At 40.2% G+C, this 22,501-nt stretch overlaps 1 protein-coding gene across 1 annotated transcript; it reads right to left on the bottom strand.

Annotated features, from left to right (window-relative positions):
* Window positions 1–937: 937 nt before the first annotated feature.
* RGS10 (regulator of G protein signaling 10) lies at window positions 938–22,182 on the bottom strand. Its single transcript, XM_070754000.1, has 5 exons — window positions 22,109–22,182; window positions 11,772–11,890; window positions 7,926–8,012; window positions 5,673–5,816; window positions 938–2,512 (listed from the first exon to the last, which is right to left on the bottom strand). The coding sequence occupies exons 1-5, from the start codon at window positions 22,155–22,157 to the stop codon at window positions 2,366–2,368; spliced, it is 546 nt and encodes a 181-aa protein (XP_070610101.1). The 5' UTR covers window positions 22,158–22,182; the 3' UTR covers window positions 938–2,365.
* Between the last annotated feature and the right edge of the window lie 319 nt (window positions 22,183–22,501).

Below are 22,501 nucleotides of genomic sequence, written 5' to 3'. Positions count from 1 at the left end.
GCAATATTTTGAAATGTGTTTTAAAAACAGGACAGCAAAATGAAGCACAATTTCTTTCTAAATGTTTGACATTTCTTTCTTGCCATAAACTGCTCTTTAATCTCATACACATATTTTCATTAACTCAGTATTTCTACCAGTGTATTTCCCCATTCCTTATTCTTGCAAAAATTATTTTCAAGACAGCCAAGGCAACAATGGCCTCTGTAGCATAATCTCAGTGTTGAATTGTTGTGAGATCTCTCTTTATTGTTTTATTACTGAGATTTTTTAAAGATGTAGGTACAGTGGTATCTCGGTACTCGAACGCTTTGGTTCTCGTACATTTCGTATAACGAACAAAATTTTCGGCAAAAATTTGCTTTGGTATCTGAACAAAAATTCGGATACTGAACAGCCATTTCATTATCTGAAATGTTACCGCCGGGGGCTGCTGCAATCCCAGCAGCTTCAGGGAGCTGAGGAGCTCTATAAAAGCTCCAAGCTGCAGGAAGGGTGGGGGCCGCTGCAATCCCGGCAGCTTCGAGGGGCTCCTTTCCTCATTGCTTCCTCTTATTACCTGTAAGCAGCTGCAAAAACTTTCTCCTTCCAGGCAGCAACGGCGGCGGCTTCCCTTCGAGTAGCAACAGCGCCGGGAACGTCACATGACGAAGGGAAGCCGCCGGAGCCATCTCAGCAGTTGCCGCCGCTCCAGCAGCTTCCCTTCATTACATGACGTTCCCGGCGCTGTTGCTCCTCAAAGGGAAGCCGCCGCCTTTGCAGCCGCCGGGAAGGAGAAAGTTTTTGCAGCTGCTTACAGGTAATAAGAGGAAGCAATGAGGAAAGCAGCCCCCCGAAGCTGCCGGGATTGCAGCAGCCCCCACCCTTCCTGCAGCTTGGAGCTCTTATAGAGCTCCTCAGCCCCCTGAAGCTGCTGGGATTGCAGCAGCCCCCACCCTTCCTGCAGCTTGGAGTATCGAATTTATTTATCCCATTGGAAATAAAGAAAATAGATTTAATTGGTTCCCAGCGAGTTAACAGGGGCTGGGAACCAATTAAATCCATTTCCATTATTTCCTATGGGATAAATAAATTCGGTACTGGACCAAATCGGTTCTCGACCACATTTCTGGAACGAATTGTGGTCGAGTACCGAGGTACCACTGTATTTCAAAGATGCAGGTATTATAAGATAATTCTGATGCAATTGAAAATGGATTCCTTAGTTTTAAATAGAAAAACATACCATAAAATGAGTCCAGGCAGCACTTTTTGAAGACAAAAGTCCTAGCCAAATAGCTACTGTAAACTATCTTGATCTGATCCATCAATAGATTGGGTTCCTAAAGTAATATAATAAATTCAATTCACACAGCAGTTAAAATAAGATGTTTTCAGAAAGTCTATTAGACAAAACTTTATGAGTGTTTCAAAGTCTAGGGTGCAAAGCATCAGCAGTTAGCTGATGAGCATATCAGCTGGAAGTCCAAAGTGCTGTATGACAGGGTGAGCTCCAGTGGTGGGATACTAGCCGGAACGCTAAATTGCACTCGCCGCTGCGGCTCGTAAGTGCTTCGGGGGCCAGTGCGATTTTGCTTCTGCACCTGTGGAGGTAGCAAAATCGCGCACAGAGCCACAGGTGCGCCATGTTTCGGCAAGTTTTTCTGCTTCAGCACATGCTGAAATACGGGCGCACCTACAGTTCCATGCACGATTTTGCTACCTCCAAACACCAAACACCTAGGAGCCACGGCAGCGAGTGCAATTTAGCGTTCCGGCTAGTAGCCCATTGTTAGTGAGCTCCCATTACTTGCCCCACGCAGCACTTGCAAAGAATGAAAATTCAAGTAGATAAATAGGTACCTGTTTACTGGGGAGGTAACAATGTTCAATATGCCATGTGATCATATGCTGATCATATGACCATGGAAATGTCTTCAAACACTAGCTCCCATGGCTAAGAATTGGAGATGAGTACTGCCCCCTGCAGTGGAAAGGGGAAACCATTGCCTTTTATTATCTCTACTTTCAAACTTGCTTTACTTTTTAATGCTATATTTGTCACCTACCCCTACCAAATGATTTACAAGTAATTTTTTTTTTTAAAAGTATTAGAGGCAATTTGCAAGAGCTTACAAATTGTTCAGTCTTTCAAGGGCTGTCATATCCTTGATAATTGTATTTAGAAGCAAGCACTGGCAAGAAACAAGCCACTGAAGTAACCAAAGGTAAGTTTTACCTAATAAGATTCTATACTATTTAAATCTCTAAATGCATCTGTGTTAACCACAAAGATTATTCCTGAGTACTGATTTAATTTGATTGTAGTCTCAATATGATCTGTGGGTTGTTGTTATTTGGATTGCATCAAAATATATGGATACAATCATGTATTATAAATTCTAGAAGCTCTTTTTGCTGAAGTCTGAGGATCAGGGGAATTTTCTTCCTCTTCTTCAGTTTCCTTTAATTTAAGAAATGTATCTGATTTCAAGAAGCGGTTGTAGCTGTCATATTTCATGAGGTTGAAAATCTGTATGGAAAAGGAAAAAAATGCAAACTATTTGAAACTAAGCATCAAACAACAAGAAATGTTTTGCAAATGAGCTCCCCAATTAGTCAACAATAAATCTGTTTTAAAAATGCTAAAAAGAAAATATTCTGTTGCTCTAGCAGGCTTTTACCAATTAGTGGTTCCCTTCAGGTATGTGAAATTGATTTTCCAGAATTCATGTCCACCATTAACTCTACACAAAATCCTGGCAATTGAAGTCCACATAACTTGTGGAATTTTAAAAACAAGCAAGACAGTTATTTTCAAACACGGCAAATAAAATTAAAGTTGAAGGATGTGTCAAAGACTACATAACAGAATACTTTTCTAACCTTGTAAACCATTCAGTTTATATGCTGGTTTATAAACAAATATTAGTTCTTCCATTTTCTTATGACACTTTTTTTAAGGATGTCATCAATTCTGCCTGTCACTTTTTTGATCTTCCTTCTTTCCGAACTCATTCATTTGTCAAGTTTAAGGACCAGTCAGAAGTCTAATTTTTCAACATCACTGTTAAGTTTGAATGGTTACTGAAATAGTGGTCAGTAAGTGAGGACTATCTGTACACTTTGCAACTATCTTTTTTCTCCATATCATTATATTCTTTTCATAATTTCTATAGCAATCGCTCTCTTATGTTTTTTTCTTCATACACAGGCCCTTTCTCTTCATTATTACATCCAGCAACCTTTTTCATATTTCCCATTATTATTATTCCATAAAGTTTAATGTGTACTACATAAATTACTGATGAATTATTCAGGATACTGAATACAATATATAATACCATAATCTCACCTGACTATGAAATTGCTATTAATTCTCAAAGAAACTTTGGGCATAATAAGGAGCTAACATAAAGATCATTATCTTATTATACCATATATCGATGCTACAAAAATGCCAAAACAACATATTCCTTAAATAGAATTATTTATAAACAAGATAAGGCAAATTGACATTTTATTTTATTAGCACATAATCAGTGGATTTAATCTCATAGTAAATCCACTAACTTTGTTATGTTTTGCATCTAATTGTTCTTAGTTCTCAATCTTAGTACACTGTTGCATTCTGGAATGCCTAACCTATAAGCAACTGACAGCCTTAATGCAACCTAATCTGTCAGTGATGAACTAGATGAACCAAAAATCAAGGCCCACAGATAATTTATTATTCAAATTACATTAAATGTTTGGATAGGTTATCGTTTTATTCTAAACATTTCCTTACTCATTTGATGCATGATATTTGAACATTCTTGACAATGATCTTTTAGAAGAGAACATTTGTAGCTCAGAGAAATACTGTGGGGTTCTGCCACAAATACTAATGGGGCAAACCATTAGTATATACATATAGAGAAACTCCACTTCCTTTTAGCACTGATGAAGTTATTTAGTTTGGAAATGAAGCTTCTGCAAGAAAACAAGAAAAGTTAGAGAGCACCAAGGACCTAGCAATAATAGTCTTTGGAAAACACTATTAATTAATGCAACATGCTGCAATAGGCCTACGGGGCCTGACTTTTGGTAAACCCTGTACAAGCCTGGATGTACTGAAAAGTACAAAAAGCAGTCCATTTGTTTGTTAGCTGAATTTTTTAAAATCAGTTTCAGTTATTTTGAAGGTGCACAACTTTTTGTCAAAGCAGCAATTATTACTACGGAGCCAGAAGTGCTGTAATTTTTAATAGAGCAACTGAGTTTTGCATATCCCATGACCTCTTTACTTTGATATAATTCTCCAATTTGAGAAGCTGATGACCTGCTAAGATACTACTTTGGGAGGTAGATGGAGAGAAAGGAGGGAGGGGGTGTTGCTGGCTGAGGTCCTATTTCAGTACAAGACCCATTCAAAGCAAGAGAACACAACTGTCAGCTTAAGCCATCTGGCAAAGTGTTTTGCATAATATACTCTCAGGACATTGCTTATAATTGAGCAATAATAGGCCTCCTATAGTTAGCTGCAAAAGGTTTTTTTCCCAACTGATTAGAGGATCCTTTAAAGACACAAAGTGCTTTGTTTTGTTGTTTTTTTAATGTAAGTCACTATCTCTTTTTTACCCTGTTAGAAACTTGATGATATTTGCTTTCAAATCATAAACTTGTGCCTAAGCTTAGTAGTGTTTAGAGGAAGACTTACGGTACATTTCTGACCTACCACACGCCTATGCTGAGGAAATTAAACTATTATATTAATCTATATAACATTTTGCAATTCAAAGGATGAACTCAAAATATTAACAGGACATAAAACGTATGTAACAGACACCTGCTATAACTAAACAAAGAGAGAAGTAACTTAGAACTAAGAAGAAATTTACTGACAGAACAATTAATCAGTGGAACAGCTTGCCGCCAGAAGTTGTGAATGCTCTAACACTGGAAGTGTTTGTCTGAAGTAATGTGGGGTTTCCTGTCTAAGCAGGCCCCTCCTTTCTCCAAGTAGCAAAGCTGGGAGCTTGGCGGACAGATGGGGGGGGGGGAAGGTTCTCCTTGCCAGCTTCCCTGGCACATCCATCCCATTTGCCAAGTCAGCCCCATCTTTCGCCAAGCATAAATCCGAAGTTCTTGGGTTCTCCCTCTGGGTGTGCGCACACCTTGGACTTTTCCTCCCCTTGCCATTGCAGAACTGCAGAAGCGAGGAAGTGTCATAGAGGCTGCTGTAGCTAGAGAACCCGCCATCCATCATCCCGAAAGTGGTTTCACACCCCTCTCCGGGCCCACTTTGGCTCCCCGGGGGGGGGGGACCTCCCCGCCAGCCTTAAATCCAAAATCACCCAGCTAGGTTTCATGTTAAGGTTGGACTAGAACTTGAGATTTCCTGGTTTCTAGCCCAGTGCCTTAATTACTAGGCCAGATAGGCTCTTATATTTACCTGTAGCTGGCTAAGGTGGAACTTGAATGTATGGTCTACTAGACCAAATGTTACGTCCATTGAAATAATAAATATACTCTTTCCTAAGCATTTTTCACTTATCAATTTATTTTCTTAAATGTTAAGTAACATGTTCAGCAAAAAAACACTGATTCTGGAGCTTTTTGTAACTGTATTGTAACTATGATCCTGTCCTGCAGCCAGGAGTTAGTTGTTCATCTTTCACAAGACAATTAAGCAAGTTTCAGAATTTTACCTGATCTTGGAGTTTCTGAAACATCAGAGGGTGAGGTTTTTCCAGTATTGATTCATCCAAACGTGATTGTCCTTCTACATTGACTTGATAAGAAGCTTTACTTGACAAGAAATGTTTGTAAATTTCATTTGCCTTTGCTTTCATCTATGAAAAGAAGGACCACTTCACTAAGCACAGATGTCATTTCCCCAATATTGCCGATCTTAAAAATGTTTTGTATTTAAAATGTTTTGTATTCCACTTAAGCAAAAGAAGAATGCCTAATTTTCCACCTGAAATCCCACTGTCCCACACACACACTGTTTCAGATAATATTTCTAATACTGAAAGAGGGTGAACCTATGGGAAAAGTGAACAAAAGATAATTGTATTGTATGAATGGCACACTATTCTAGAAATAAACCAAGGGTTGCCACAAAGAAGAGGGAGCCAGGCTGTTTTCCAAAGCACCTGAGAGTAGGACAAGAAGCAATGGGTGGAAACTAATCAAGGAGAGAAGTAACTTAGAATTAAGGAGAACATTCCTGACAGTTAGAACAATTGATCAGTGGAACAGCTTGCCTCCAGAAGTTGTGAATGCCCCAACACTAGACAGTTTAAAGCAGATGTTGGATAACCATCAGTCTGAAGTAGTGTAGGGTTTCCTGCCCAAGAGTGGGTTGGACTAGAAGACCTCCAAGGTCCCTTCCAACTCTGTTGTTGTTGTAGTTATTGTTATTATTGTTGTAGTTATTGTTATTATTGATGTTTTTGTTATCATCATCATCATCTAACTATGGACAACCACTATACCATATTTTTCAGAGTATAAGACGCGGCTTAGTTTTGGAGGATGAAAACAAGGGGAAACATTCTGTGTCCCAACAATTTGCCTCCCAAAAAACAGCAAACAGTACAGATGATATACACTGTTTACTGTGCATTTCTGTGCATGTGTGATCAATAGAAATCGCAAAGAATTGGAGAAATGTACATTAAGGCAGTATATTAATGCCAGAAAGTTTTCTTAAATGTGGTCACACTTACTCCTTCCAATTATTTAAACATATTTACTCCAAACATGACTAAGTCAGGGTTTAACTCAACTATTTCATCTTAATACTAAAAGAAGACACAGTTACATTTCAGACTATACTTGTACATATTCTGTTAAAATTGATATGGCTTTCTGGAAGTATACATTATTCTGTGCTATTTAAAAAATACAAAAGCACTGGGCCTCTTAAGATCAACCGTTTTTTTCTAAAAAGCTTCATTTTGTTAAGTTGTCTAGAACAATCATAAAGCAGTCTTTAAGAAATAAGTCTAATAATTTGAACATTCTACAGACATTAATAGTTATTTTGCATCCAGTTTCAGCAGTTTGATTAGCACTGGAAAATAAAATTCTGCCTCTGCCTCCTGGCAATTTGTATCTTTGTAGCTTTAGTTTTACTTTCAGTTTTAGCACTGGCCTGCCTGCATCCTCAATCAGCTGAGGGTCAGGAAGCTGATAATGAGTTGCTTGGCTTAACAGGCTCTGTTCTGTTTGCTGCAAGAAGGTAAATTGCTAGGAGGTAGAGGCCAAAGGGTGGCGTAGCTTAGGTAGGACTATATTTGGTGTATAAGACACACCCACGTTATCATACTCTGTTTGGGGGTAAAAAGGTGTGTCTTTTACTCTGAAAAATATGGTAATCAATAAATTACTGTAATCTTTGTTATATTCTACAACAGTTTGGCAGCATTTCCAAATAATTTTTTTAATTTTAAAAACAAATTTAAATCTGTCTGTCTGTCTGTCTGTCTGTCTGTCTGTCTGTCTGTCTGTCTGTCTGTCTGTCTGTCTATCTATCTATCTATCTATCTATCTATCTATCTATCTATCTATGGTTATCTACGTAGTAAAAACTAAATGGGCAAAAATATTTCAATTTATTCTCCAGGGAAATATAAGATAAAATTGAGTTTATCCTCTTCTTAAACTAGACAGCATTGGCTAAAAGAGAAGGAGAAAATAATAAGAAAATACTAGAAAAACATAGTTTTAAAGTCATTTTAACATGTAATCCAGTAAACAAGTAACAAAGAAAAAAATCCCTGATGAAACACCATCTCAACTATCATTAATAAGTATGAGATTTCTTGATCTTTTCCCACCTGAATCAGTTTTGTGTGCTGCGTAACTATAATAGATGTAGATTGCATTGTTTTCTATGTATATTCATATCAAGTGAAGATCATCTGCGTTCTGCTTGATTTTGGAGTCAATACCTGTTTTTCATCTTGTATCTTCTTAAACTCTTCGCAAGCTTGCCAGAATAAAACATTTTCTTCACTAAATTCTCTCTTTAAAAAGTCCTGATAGGAGAAAAAAGGAACTATTAAAATAAAGTACCATAAACTAGTAGCCAGCCTTTATTAATTTTATTTAAAGTCTTCACATAAAGAACAAAAGGATTTTCTGAAATCCTTGCAAATTCAATTGAAAACTCTTAAACAAGTTTGTACAAGGTGCACCTTTGAAGCATGCTGCCTTCTTGAATATCTTGCTACAATTCTCAGAGCCTCTTCAAAAGTTGCTACCAAACTGCAATTTTTAAAATGATTTTTATTAATTTTTTCCTTTAAAAACAGGCATATGTACATTAAAACATACAAATACATCCATAAACTAAAGCAAAAACATAAATTAACATTTTTACATTTATTTCAGTGTTATATATTTTCCATTTCTAACCCCTACATATTTCTACATATCAATTTACAATTCCCAGTTGTTTCTTTATATTTTCTATATATTCTGTTTCATATTGTTTTTCTTATTCATATCATTACAGTATTCTACATACATTTTTACATACAAAATCACTTTTACTGCACTTGTATCAAGGATGCAGTGCAGAAATCACAGGCTGTCCACAAACAGTTGAGATTTTTTCAATCCTTATATGAAGAGACACCAAAATACTATATTCTTAAAGAAGAGAATCTGCTCTTTCTAATGGTGCTAAATTGAAGAGGATTGAAGCTGTCCCACAGGGCAAAAACCCGGTTAAGTACTAACTTTGAACTCTTTTTTCAACAACCTGAATGAAAGTGCTGCAAATTGGAAGTCCTCATTGAAGCTGTGAACCTGAATGAAAGTGCTGCAAATTGGAAGTCCTCATTGAAGCTGTGAACTTAGTACACCTGCCCAAAATCAACCCAAAAGGCCAAGTAGTTTTGAAATTACAGCAGCCTGAAGATTGCTGTAAATTCATTTTTCAAAGGTTCTTTTTGCAGTTTGAGCCTTACCATGTAAAAAGTAAGAGGACTAGGTACACGGGGTTTTGCCGGTTTATAAAGCCTTACAAGGTGTGCAGGTTCTCCAAATATCTCCAAAATACTACTGAAACTGTCGCATTTACAGCTTCTAGAAGTTGGTCCAAAGTTTCATTTTTGCTGATTCAATATTTTGCAGCCCTTTATTTGAGGTCTCCTAGAACTCCCACTGTTTAGTCTTTTGAACTAAAATTTTGCACAGCAGAGTTTTATATCATAAAGAAACTATGTGCCAAATTTCATCAAAATCTGAGATGGTAAGGTGGGGTCCACTTGACATGGAATGACCCAATAGTCATTAAATGAATGGCTGTATGTCGAGGATATCCTATACTGTACAGTATATGTCTTCTGTCCCATAAGATGACAAGATTTAAAACATGGAGATGGCAGCATGCTCTCCCTCTTTTTCCACTTTTCTTTGGCATGCATCACCCCCATTGCTATTCAAAGGTCAGATACTGATATTGCCCCAAAGATTTCTGTATCTGAGCCTTAAAAGCTTATATGCTTCATAGTATAACTGCAGTAAAATGTTTTGTACTCATTTTCATGCAATCTTGAGAAAAGTATTAAAATTAGGGTAGAGGCTTATAATGACTTTCAAGCAAAGGGTTCACACTGTTTATATAAGCTTGTGCACATTTCTAATACCTTAACTATTATGAATATGAACTTCACACATCTTTCCCTAGATGTCAGTGCCACTAAATACATTCAAGACTCTCAAAATAAAAAAAAACCCTTGTGCATATTGTTGATTCATGCAATGATAATAAAACAGTTCTACCCTTGAATAGTGCTCGAAGACTGCAGTTGGTCCAGAATGTAGCTATGTAAGCTGTTGTGGGTGCACGTAGGTAGACCCATATTTTACCAATTCTCCATGAGCTGCACTCCCAATTAGTCTCCCGATGCAATTCAAGGCGTTATTACCTTTAAAACCCTACGTGGCTCAGGGCCATGTTATCTTCGGGTCCACCTCCTACTGCATAGCTCACGACCGGTAAAATTCCAGAGAGTTGCGCTCCTTCAGGTTCCATCGACTAAGCAATGTTGACTGGGGGGGCCCACGGGGGAGAGCCTACTTTGTGCCCCCCCTTCCGAGATTAGGACTATCTCTACCCTATTGGCCTTCCATAAAGCAGTGAAGTCCTGGCTCTTCCGACAGGCCTGGGGCCATTAATCTCACTATTATCTCTTTATAAGATCCGACCAGAATTAAAGATGTATATGTTTTTTAATTGTTTTTAAAAGATATTTTAATGATTTTGATATTTATGTTTTTATCTTTGTTATGAGCCACCCAGAGTCCTTCGGGAGTTGGGCAGCATACAAATTAGATGGATGGATGGATGGATGGATGGATGGATGGATGGATGGACGGACGGACGGACGGACGGACGGACAGACAGACAGACAGATAGAAACATAGAAGACTGACAGCAGAAAAAGACCTCATGATCCATCTAGTCTGCCCTTATACTATTTTCTGTATTTTATCTTAGGATGGATATATGTTTATCCCAGGCATGTTTAAATTCAGTTACTGTGGATTTACAAACCACGTCTGCTGGAAGTTTGTTCCAAGGATCTACTACTCTTTCAGTAAAATAATATTTTCTCATGTTGCTTTTGATCTTTCCCCCAACTAACTTCACATTGTGTCTCCTTGTTCTTTTGTTCACTTTCCTATTAAAAACACTTCCCTCATGGGCTTTATTTAACCCTTTAACATATTTTAATGTTTCGATCATGTCCCCCCTTTTCCTTCTGTCCTCCAGACTATACAGATTGAGTTCATTAAGTCTTTCCTGATATGTTTTATGCTTGGATGGATGGATGGATGGATGGATGGATGGATGGATGGATGGATGGATAGATAGATACTTGGCTGGGAGTTGTACAGTGGTACCTCATGATACGAACCCCTCGTCTTATGAACAACCCGAGATACGAACCCGGGGTTCAGAAAATGTTTGCCTCTTCTTACGAACTTTTTTCTTCTTACGAACCCGCCGCCGCCGCCGAGAAGCCCCGCCGCCCGGCTGTCGCTTTTTAAAACAGCCGGGGGGCTTCCCAGCGTCCTCCTGAACCCGAACGCCAAACCCGAACTTCCGGGTTCGGCGTTCGGGAGGCCGTTGAGAAGCCCCCCAGCTGTTTTAAAAGGTGACAGCCGGGCGGCGGGACTTCCCAGCGGCCTCCTGAATGCCGAACCCGGAAGTTCGGCAAAAGTTCGGTTTGAGGAGGCTGCTGGGAAGCCCCACAGCCCGGCTGTCGTCTTTTAAAACAGCCGGTGGGCTTCCCAGCAGCCTCCTGAACCCGAACGCCAAACCCGAACTTCCGGGTTCGGCGTTCGGGAGGCCTCCGAGAAGCGCCCCAGCTGTTTTAAAAGACGACAGCCGGGCAGCGGGGCTTCTCAGCAGCCTCCCGAACCCGAACTTTTGCCGAACTTCCGGGTTCGGGAGGCCGCCAAGAAGCCCCGCCGCCTGGCTGTCACCTTTTAAAACAGCCGGGGGGCTTCTCGGAGGCCTCCCAAATGCCGAACCCGGAATTCGGGTTTGGCGTTCGGGAGGCCGCCGAGAAGCCTCCTGGCTGTTTCAAAAGGTAACAGCCGGGCGGTGGCGTTTTTTTGCGGTTGTTTTTTTGTTGTTGTACGGATTAATTGACTTTACATTGTTTCCTATGGGAAACAATGTTTCATCTTACGAACCTCCCCCGGGAACCAATTAGGTTCGTAAGACGAGGTATTACTGTATTTAGATTTGTGTGATAAATAATACTTAAGATACCAACCATAAATTTCTTTACACCTTCTCGATCTTCCAGCAAACTTTCCAGTGACTGAGCCCATCTTGTGGTACCACTGACGGTCTGATGGCTACTACATGGCTTGCTGTCACTGTCAGTTATTTCTGAAAAAGAAAGTTAATTGTTAACTTTCAGCTGCAGAACTGTTTCTATCTCTGTTAAAAGGCTTTAAGACAGTTCAATTAATTTGCAGTTTTGAAGACGATGAGAATCAACAAATATATTTTGATATTAATGCCATTTAATCCATAATTAATTACAAATTTCAGGATTCAAGTTCAAAGGCTATAATGAAATGAAATATAATATGAATATAATCTTACTTAATATAAGGTAATATCTTATATTTCTGTGACTAATCATGTGCCTGTTTTACATTACCCATAGCAAAGTTATAAAGCAACACTATATAATATACCAAAATCCTCTCCAAATAGGTAAACATATGGCATATGTAAAAGATTGTGAATTGACTAAGATATCATTTTTTACAAGTTTATAAATTAGGTGGAACTTTTTCAAGGACCTTTAAAAGGCAATAGTGGTAGATATTAGATGTTTGCCTTATAAACAAGTATTTCCTAAAAGAGAATTGCATAGCAGAACAGCTACACAAATGCACATCCATATGTTTTAAATATGTTACCTATTTGAAAGAAAACAGGAACAATACTGAATTTTAAAGAAATTTGCACACTAAAATATGTAAAAATATTCAAATTAAATGAAAAACAGACTGTTTTCTTGTTATTCTAGAATTTATTGGGTTAAAAATATTTGTAAACAAGACAAAAATTCTTTTATTATGTTTTTATTTGAATGTTGTAGAAATTACTACCAAATTGAGTCAAACAAAATACAATACCATATTTTTTACAATTATAACCTCCCAGAGCATTTTCCCATCCCCTTCCCATTTTCTATGAATATGTACTCTTGACATTTTGAAATAAGCATTCATTTGCAGACTTCATTTGACTATTATGAATTACCTCTGACATTTTCAGAATTCATTTTTCTAGCTATTTTTGTAGCACCCTAGATCTTTAATACTATATGTGACTCTTCATGACCATATAGAATGCATGCTTTGGCTAAAATTCAATCAACTAATCCACAGCTCCGAAGAGAGGGAATTCCAGAGTTTGATGTCACTATGAAGAAGACCCCAGCCAGCCCGTCAACTCTACGTCCCTCTCAATTCTGTGACTCTGTTAATACAGAACTGAAACACCCAAAATGTTTCAAAAGGCAACTGGACTTTTTTCCCCTCTTAAAATGTTTCACTTCTCATCCAACCAAGAAACTCCAGTTGCCTTCTGAGAAAGTACCTTTGAGACAATCATGACCTGAATGATTGAGAATCCCCATAGACACAGAACTGAAATATTCTTGTCAAAGATGACAAGCCACATCTAACACTTGCAAGGCTTCGGCTACCACAACAGAACTGGGGGAAAATCTGGATAATCATTAAATGGTAGCAAAGAGATACAAAAAGCATGAGTGCTTTTCCTTTCTTATTGCATCCTGGATAGCTTTCTGGCAACCCAGTTTAAAACTTCCTGATTATTTCCTTTGCTTTTCTATTGAGCAGTTACTGAATGCCAAGAACTGTGATTTAATGAAATGGTTCACGGTTTTAGCCTTTGATTATCCGAGGGAAATGTTCTGAGGAAAATGTCCAGTTTTTGTTTAATTTCAGGGGCAAAAAATCCTCTCTTTTTTTGGAAGCCATAATTTTTGGAAATAACATTTTATTAGATGTAGATTATCTTGTTTTTACTAAATTGACAAATGTTTGGTTTGTATTTTGGGCTTTATGACCGGTTTTCCTTGTTACCTTATGAGAGGAATCTTTGTGGTACATTCAGATTCAGAGTTTTGTTCCATATAGTATGAACCTTGTGAAATCTCAAGCTTTCTCTTTCTGATATGTATTTAAGATGGGCAACCAGATCTTGAAAGGCTTTGAGAATGTCAAAAGGGACGGTGCTAATCTAATTTTGGTGGGGGAGAGGAGAAAATATATCATATATATTAGATTCCTGTGGTGCTTTGTTAAGCCAGAGTCTTGGTAGCTCATAATCAGAGTAAAGACTGAAGAATTAATAAAATACAATAAAAGGACAATCCTGATGTACTCTTGTTCAGTGGATTATGGTTATTTCTAGATACAACTGATTCTAAAACATTTAGATCTCTGAGTAAGAATCCTAGAGCAGTAATGGCAAACCTATGGCATGGGTGCCAGAGGTGGCACGCAGAGCCATATCTGCTGGCACATGAGCCGTTGCCCTAACTCAGCTCCAATGTGCATGTGTGTGCCAGCCAGATGATTTTTGGCTTTCACAGATGCTCTGGGAGGGCGTTTTTGGCTTCCAGAAAGCCTTCACGGGGATGGGGGAGGGCATTTTTACCCTTCCCTGGCTCCAGGGAAGCCTTTGGAGCCTGGGGAGGGTGAAACATGAGCCCACCAGGAGTTGAGAAACAGGCCGTTTCCAGCCTCCAGAAAGCCTCCAGGGGGCAGGAGAAGCTGTTTTTGCCCTTCCCAGGCATTGAATTATGGGTATGGGCACTCGTGTATGAACAATAGCATGGGTGCATGCTTTTTTGGCACCCGAGGAAAAAAAGTTCGCCATCACTGTCCTAGAGCTTTTAGCTCCGTGAACTATGTAAATATTTAAGGTACATTTTGGTTGCTTCTCTGTTAATTGAGAGGCACTCTGCAATTATTCTGCCTATCTTTTCTCTCCCCCCCCCCCATTTTGTGGTAAGAAATAAAAGAAGCAATGCAAAAACATGGGTGAGTTCCAAGTGAAAGATGTCATCCAAGCTTCCTATTAAATCCTATGTTTAAGACAGGATAATTATACAATAAAACCCTCATTTGGAAGCAGTTTTAGCCTATCCTCTCTCATTTTTTCCTCTGCAACATCAATTAACAAGCAAGCAAGCAGACAACTAGTAAATACCACTTGTTGCCTCTCTAATCGGATTAATTTCTCCCACTGCTTTAAGTGGAAATGAAATATAGATCCTACTCAATTAATGCAAAGAGCTTTGTCTCGTTGGTACTATTATCTAAATAAGACATTTACTTTATTTAAGTTATAAAATAGACCAGTTACAACCTTTATTACATCGCTAACATAACTTGCACATTATTATTATCTCTATTCACAACTATATCTGCAAATTGCAAATTATTATCTCTATTCACAACTACATCTGCAAATTTCTTGTATGATACATGTTCATACAAGAAAAATTCTTATATGTAACATCAATTTACAATCATATTGCTTGAAATGAACTGAAGCTTGAAAGTAACAATCCACGATAAAAATACTTCCATGGCCAAAGAAACAAAGAAACTTTATTTTCCATGGTCAGGTTTCACACACATTTTTTTTAGCAGACAACCCTTGACTTGAACCACAATTGGGATTGGATTGCTAGTCATCAGTCTTTCTGGCTGTTAAGTAAAGGCAACCATATTTTATAATTTTGAGGGTGCGTTTTTAAGTAAATCTGCTGTGTGGTTGAACGAATGTGGTGGTCATAAGGGAAAACATGTTCTTCCAAATGGCAAAAAATACTGGAAATTTATTTATTTATTTATTCAATTTTTATGCCGTCCTTCTCCTTAGACTCAGGGCAGCTTACAACATGTTAGCAATAGCACTTTTTAACAGAGCCAGCATATTGCCCCCACAATCCGGGTCCTCATTTTACCCATCTCGGAAGGATGGAAGGCTGAGTCAACCTTGAGCCGGTGATGAGATTTGAACCGCTGACCTACAGATCTACAGTCAGCTTCACTGCTGCGCCACTGCAATTATGGTCATATGATCATAGGATACTACAACCCTTCATAAAGAGGAACCTTTAGTGAAACTCCCAAAATGCAGGGGATTTTACGATACACTTTACGACAACCTAAAGTGCTTTATGAGGCATAAAGCATCCTTTCTAGACTGTGGTACGGTAATTTTGAATGGTTGTCAAGCAACTGATCATAAATTGATGACTACCTGTAGCTGCTTCTAAAGTACATGTTTCCATAACTTGCATTTTAAATCTATAGGTTTGCTGAAATTACTAAGCCAAACATTTTCTTTGGAATCATAGGTTTTAACTTTTAGAATAGAATAGAATAGAATAGATTAGAATTATGTACAGTAATACCCCGGTTATTGCGTCCCCAACCACTGCGAACAGGGTAATTTGCGATTTTTCAACCCGGAAGTCAAAACACCATCTGCGCATGCGCGCCCTTTTTTCTATGGGCACGCATGCGTAGATGGCGCCCAGCCGTTCAGCTGCTGGGCGGCTTCCCTGGGTCTTCCCCCTCTTGCTGGCGGGAGGGCGAGCAGCGGGCATCAGCAAGGAGTTTCCCCACCGCCCACGCAAACTCCTCGCTGCCGCCCGCCCTTCGCCCGCCCACACCGTTCATTCTCGCCGCTTTGGAGCCGAGTCCTGAAGCGAATTCGCTTCAGGACTCAGCTCCAAAGCGGCGAGAGCGAGCGCGGACAAGCCGTTCGCTGGCGCTAGCTCTCGCCGCTTTGGAGCTGAGTCCTGAAGCGAATTCGCTTCAGGACTCAGCTCCAAAGCGGCGAGAGGGAGCGCGGACAAACCGTTCGCTGGCGCTAGCTCTCACCGCTTTGGAGCTGAGTCCTGAAGCGAATTCGCTTCAGGACTCAGCTCCAAAGCGGCGAGAGGGAGCGCGGACAAACCGTTCGCTGGCGCTAGCTCTCGCCGCTTTGGAGCTGAGTCCTGAAGCGAATTCGCTTCAGGACTCAGCTCCAAAGCGGCGAGAGGGAGCGCGGACAAACCGTTTGCTGGCGCTAGCTCTCGCCGCTTTGGAGCTGCTTCAGGACTCAGCTCCAAAGCGGCGAGAGCGAGCACCAGTGAACGGCCTGCCTGCCCGCTAGCGAGGAGCCGAAGATTGGGGGCGGCGCGGCTGTTTTAAAACGTCGCCACCGGCATGGGGGGCTTGCCAGCACCCCCCGGACCCCCAACCCGGGTTTGGGGGGCTGCTAGGAAGCCCCCCATGCCGGCGGCGACATTTTAAAACAGCCGCGCCGCCCCCAATCTTCGGCTCCTCGCTAGCGCTGCGGAAGTAAAAACACCATCTGCACATGCGCAGATGGTGTTTTTACTTCCGCAGCGCTACTTCGCGAAAACCCGCTCGTTGCGGGGGGTCCTGGAACGGAACCCTCGCAACGAGCGGGGGATCACTGTATTGGCCAAGTGGGATTGGACCCACAAGGAATTTGTCTTTGGTGCATATGCTCTCGGTGTAAAAGAAAATATACATTTCTCAAGAATCATGAAGTACGACACTTAACGATTATCATAGGTTTCAAATAAGCAATCAGGAAACAATATTAATAGAAATCGTAAAAACACAAGCAACAAGTTACAGTCATAAGTGGGAGGAGATGGGTTGATAGAAACGATGAGAAAAATTAATAATAATAATAATAATAATAATGCAGCCATTAGTGAATAGTTTTACAGTAGTGAGGGAATTATTTGTGATGGCATTCAGGAGAAAAACTGTTCTTGTGTTTAGTTTTCTTGGTGTGCAGTACTCTATGACGTTTTGAGGGTAGGAGTTGAAACAATTTATGTCCAGTATGCAAGGGGTCCATAACTATTTCTGTGTGTGTTTGCATGATGACGGCATTTTGGGAGTTTCACTAAAGGTTCATCTTTATGAAGGGTTGTGGTATCCTATGATCATATGACCATAATTGCAGTGGCGCAGCAGTGAAGCTGACTGTAGATCTGTTTGTGTGTGTGTTTGCTTTTAATAATGGGTTTTTTAGTGTTTTTAAATTATTAGATTTGTTTTTTACACTGTTCTTGTTATTGTTGTGAGCCGCCCCGAGTCTACGGAGAGGGGCGGCATACAAGTCTAATAAATAATAATAATGATAATAATAATAATAATAATAATAATAATTTCCACAGCCCTCTTTTTGACTTGTGCATAAACTAAAATTTAATTTAAAATGTACAGAAATTTAGATGTTATGTATGTGCACAGTAGATAGGAACATTATCAGGCGTGAAGCTTTGTTTTTTAAACAACGTTAAAATTATATGACTCTTTCACCAAGCAATACTGATGCACTATGATTCATATTCAACACCATTCAGCTCCAGCAGCTCAAGTGTTACTTATAAGCTACTGCATTGCTAGAACTTAACTTGACTAAACTACACTATATAATTTGTCAGATAACTGAATATTATGGGTAAATTATGTGATCTCAATTTTTTCCAAAAAAAGGCGTTTTGTATCTAAGGTTGGTATTTGAGAACAGGAAAACCAATCTGGAATAAAAATTCTAGTTAAGTGGAAAAAGATTCAGAGAACCGCAACCAGAAGTATTCAAAATAAGGACAGGCTGCAGAATAAATCACTGAGATTAAGGAAACAAACCGTAGAAGTAATATCCATCTTCATAACTCAGAAAAGTTTTCTGAAAATCCAAGTAAAACTGGAGCTAAGGTTACTTGTTCTGATATATATGCTCAACAGACAAAAATAAGAAATGTCCTGAACAGACAGTTCAGTAATGGGCAAGTAACTTTCCAGAGCAAGAAGTAAAGTCTCCATCAAACTGAGCGATTTCTGGTGATAATTTAGGGTCATAGGTAATGTTTTGTAGCAATACAGAAATAGCTTGACTTTGTCTTCTTTTAGGAAGCTTTTTTTATTTGCAGTCCAAACTAGAGCCCTGAGATTTCCTGATATTCTCATACAAAGCATAGAAAACAAAGTTTAACCTAATTGGCTTAAATTTTAGCTTAAAACTGAGATTAATAAATCTATACAGCGTTCCCTCGCTTTTCACGGGGGATGCGTTCTGAGACTGCCCGCGAAAGTCGAATTTCCGCGAAGTAGAGATGCGGAAGTAAATACACTATTTTTGGCTATGAACAGTATCACAAGCCTTCCCTTAACACTTTAAACCCCTAAATTGCAATTTTCCATTCCCTTAGCAACCATTCAGATTATTACTCACCATGTTTATTTATTAAAGTTTATTTAAAAAAATATTTATTAAAGGCAGACGAAAGTTTGGCGATGACATATGACATCATTGGGTGGAAAAAACTGGTATAGGGAAAAAACCCCGCAAAGTATTTTTTAATTAATATTTTTGAAAAACCGTGGTATAGACTTTCCGCGAAGTTCGAACCCGCGGAAATCGAGGAAACACTGTATTGCTAATGCTGTATATAAATACTTTCCAAGTAACTACTTCCCAGCCATGATTACTTCCTTTTTTGTTGTTGTTTGGTAGAGTGATCATATTCAGGGATCCTATAAGAGAACAAACATCATGCTAAAATCAAAGCACAAATCACTTCTGCTATGTGTATGAAAAATACAATAATCTATATACAAAAATCTGAAAACCAAGCTGAGCAGATACTCAGTAACTACTAAATCCAACATCCAATATCATTGTTAAATGTTCATTGTTTCAAGCTATTCAAAACAAAACAATGCATTCAACTTTTGCAAATTTCTATAGAATCCTGATGACCCAATTTTGTGGCTGGTTGGACTTTTCACTTTGGGATATGAAAGATACTATTTTCCATATAGGACAGCGGTATTGTATACAGGAACACTGTTCCATCATTCTTGGAGTAATTCCTTCAATCTCTAAATATTTTCATACTGAAAAACTGATTCCCATAAAAAGATGAAACTCCAGGATTTGAACGAAAATAAGTGTTCTAATCCTGTTCCGGTTAAGAACGGCATACCCCAAGGCAGCATACTTGGACCAACACTCTTCATACTTTATATAAATGACCTTTGCGATCACATTACAAGCAATTGCGTTCTCTTCGCCGACGATGTCAAACTTTTCAACACCACCAATAACATAGCTACCCTCCAAAAAGACCTTGACTTTGTGTTTGAATAGTCAAACATCTGGCAACTCCAAATCTCAACAAAAAAATGCTCTGTCCTACACATTGGCAAAAAGAATCAGAACACCAAATACAAGTCAAGTGAACCAAATGAATAAACAAGACCTTGCAGACAACCCTCATTCCGTTAAAGACCTTGGAATACTCATATCAAATGACCTAAGTGCCAAAGCAACAACATCACCAAAAAGGCTTCAACAGTTGTTAAACTAATCCTACATAGCTTATGTTCCGGTAATCTCACACTACTAACCAGAGCATACACAACTTTCGCCAGAGTAATCCTTGAATACAGCTCATCTGTCTGGAACCTGCGCCACATTTTGGATCTAAACACTATAGAACAGTGATGGCAAACCTATGGCACGGGTGCCACAAGTGGCACACAGAGCCATATCTGTTGGCACAAGAGCCGTTGCCCTAGCTCAGCTCCAACGTGCATGTGCGTGCCAGCCAGCTGATTTTTGGCTCGCACAGAGGTTCTGGGAGGGCATTTTTGGCTTCCAGAGAGCCTCTGAGGGGATGAGGGAGGGCGTTTTTACCCTCTCCCAGCTCCAGGGAAGCCTCTGGAGTCTGGGGAGGGCGAAACACGAGCCTACTGGGCTCACCAGAAGTTGGGAAACAGCCTCCAGGAGGACTCCGGGGGGTATGGGAAGGTTTGTAGCCGCCCCGAGTCTTCGGAGAGGGGCGGCATACAAATCTAACAAATTATTATTATTATTATTATTATTATTATTATTATCTTTGTGCTCCCCAGGCATTGAATTATGGGTGTGGGCACTCATGCATGTGTGGTAGCACACGCGCAAGCACTTTCGGTACCCAAGGGGGAAAAGGTTCGCCATCACTGCTCTAGAAAAATGTCCACAGATACTTTACTGGAAGAGCTCTCCACTCCTCCACTAGCAACAGACTAGCCTATGAAACTAAACTTACAATCCTAGGTTTAGAAAGCTTAGAACTACATCATCTTAAACACGACCTAAGCATAACCCATAAAATCATCTGCTACAACACCCTTTCTGTCAAGGACTACTTCAGCTTCAACCACAACAGATACAAACTTAAAGTAAACCGCTCTAAACTCGACTGGAAGAAATACGACTTTAGTAACCAGGTAGTTGATGCCTGGAACTCACTAGCGGAATCTGTAGTATCATCACCTAACCCCCAAAACTTTACCCTTAGACTATCCACTGTTGACCTCTCCCGATTCCTAAGAGGTCAGTAAGGGGCGTACATAAGTGCACCAGCGTGTCTTCCATCCGTCCTAATGTTTCTGTTTTACTAGTATATAAGCATTATATCTTTGCATACCACCAATACCTACATCAGTGTTTCCCAACCTTGGCAACTTGAAGATATCTGGACTTCAATTCCCAGAATTCCCCAGCCAGCATTCGCTGGCTGCGGAATTCTGCAAGTTGAAGTCCAAATATCTTCAGGTTGCCAAGGTTGGGAAACACTAACCTAGGTGACTGACTGACTGAATAAAATAAAATAAAAAAATAAAATAAATGAGTGAACTGAAGTTGACAGAACAGGAGCCAGCGTCTGTTCTCTGTTATTTTGTACTGTATTACCTTTCTGGTTGACTTATTCAAGAGAAATGTAACATTAACGGGATATTTCCCCGTCTGCGGAAGCAAGCCAACCTGTTCGATTCACAAAGAAAAGGGCAGAGTTCTCATTTTTAACTTGCGTGTCTCGCATGCCCCTGAAATCATTTCGGTATTTTTTTTTTTAAACTAGGCATGACGGAACTGAACTCTCAGCTCCGAAGTGCGTGCTTGTCTCTTTCTCTCTTCCTTTTTTTTTTCCTCCCCTGACTCGTTCGTGCCGGGCCCGTCTGAAAAAAAACCTATCCTGCCAAATGGCAAGCGAGTCTCTTCAAGCCTTCCTCTTTCGGGTGCAAGACTTCCCCTTGCGTTTTGCTGACTTCAGGGAGCGGTGGGGGGGGAGCGGGATGAGGGGGAAAAATATATCTAGCAATCATAAATCTGAAAAATACAATAACTTATACAAATATCTGAAAACTAGGCTGAGCAGATACTCAGTAACTACATCCTCAGTAACTACATACTACACACACACCTAAAAAAAAAAAAGCAATAATGAACCAAAATACCAAATTTAACAGCCGGCGGGCCAAGCCTGGGAGGCGGCACCTTCCGGCACAGAAAAAAAAAAAGCCAGTTTGCAAACTGCAAAAGCCACCCAGATCCGAAGAAACTCCGCTCGCAAGAAAAGCAGCAACCAGCCCGCGCTGCAAGGCGCGTTTTCTTTCTGATCCATCACCACAAAACTATCTCGCTATCCGTAATTCCCCACCCGCCCTACCGGCCCCCTTATACCTGATGGAGGCCGCTTTCTGCTGAGCCTGCTCACCGCCCTGGTGAACATCGCTGGCGGTGAACACCCCGGCGAAGAGTCCGGGGGGAAAGAAGGAGGCGTATCCCCCTCCCGGCTGAAGCACGCTCACTTGCGAGCGCCCCCACACCCGCCTCGCCGCTTATGGGAGGCGCCTGGCGCGGCCCTCGGAGCGCAATCGTCTGTGGCGCGCGCGTCACGCCCGCTCTCATCTCCGCGGGTTGAAGACGGCGGGCTCCGAGGGAGTCGCGACGGTGTGTATGGAAATCTCAGCCCGCCTTATATTTGGCGGGAAAAAGTGCGGTTCGGTTCGGCAGCGTTGCGGCCCGGCGCCGACGTTTCAGAGGCGCCTTATTTCGCTCCACCCTTCGAGAGAC

Source organism: Erythrolamprus reginae, chromosome 5 (assembly GCF_031021105.1).
Source record: "Erythrolamprus reginae isolate rEryReg1 chromosome 5, rEryReg1.hap1, whole genome shotgun sequence".
NCBI classification, from domain to species: Eukaryota; Metazoa; Chordata; class Lepidosauria; order Squamata; family Dipsadidae; genus Erythrolamprus; species Erythrolamprus reginae.
Note: the sequence above shows the minus strand (reverse complement) of the source record. Positions and strands in the feature narration are given on the sequence as shown.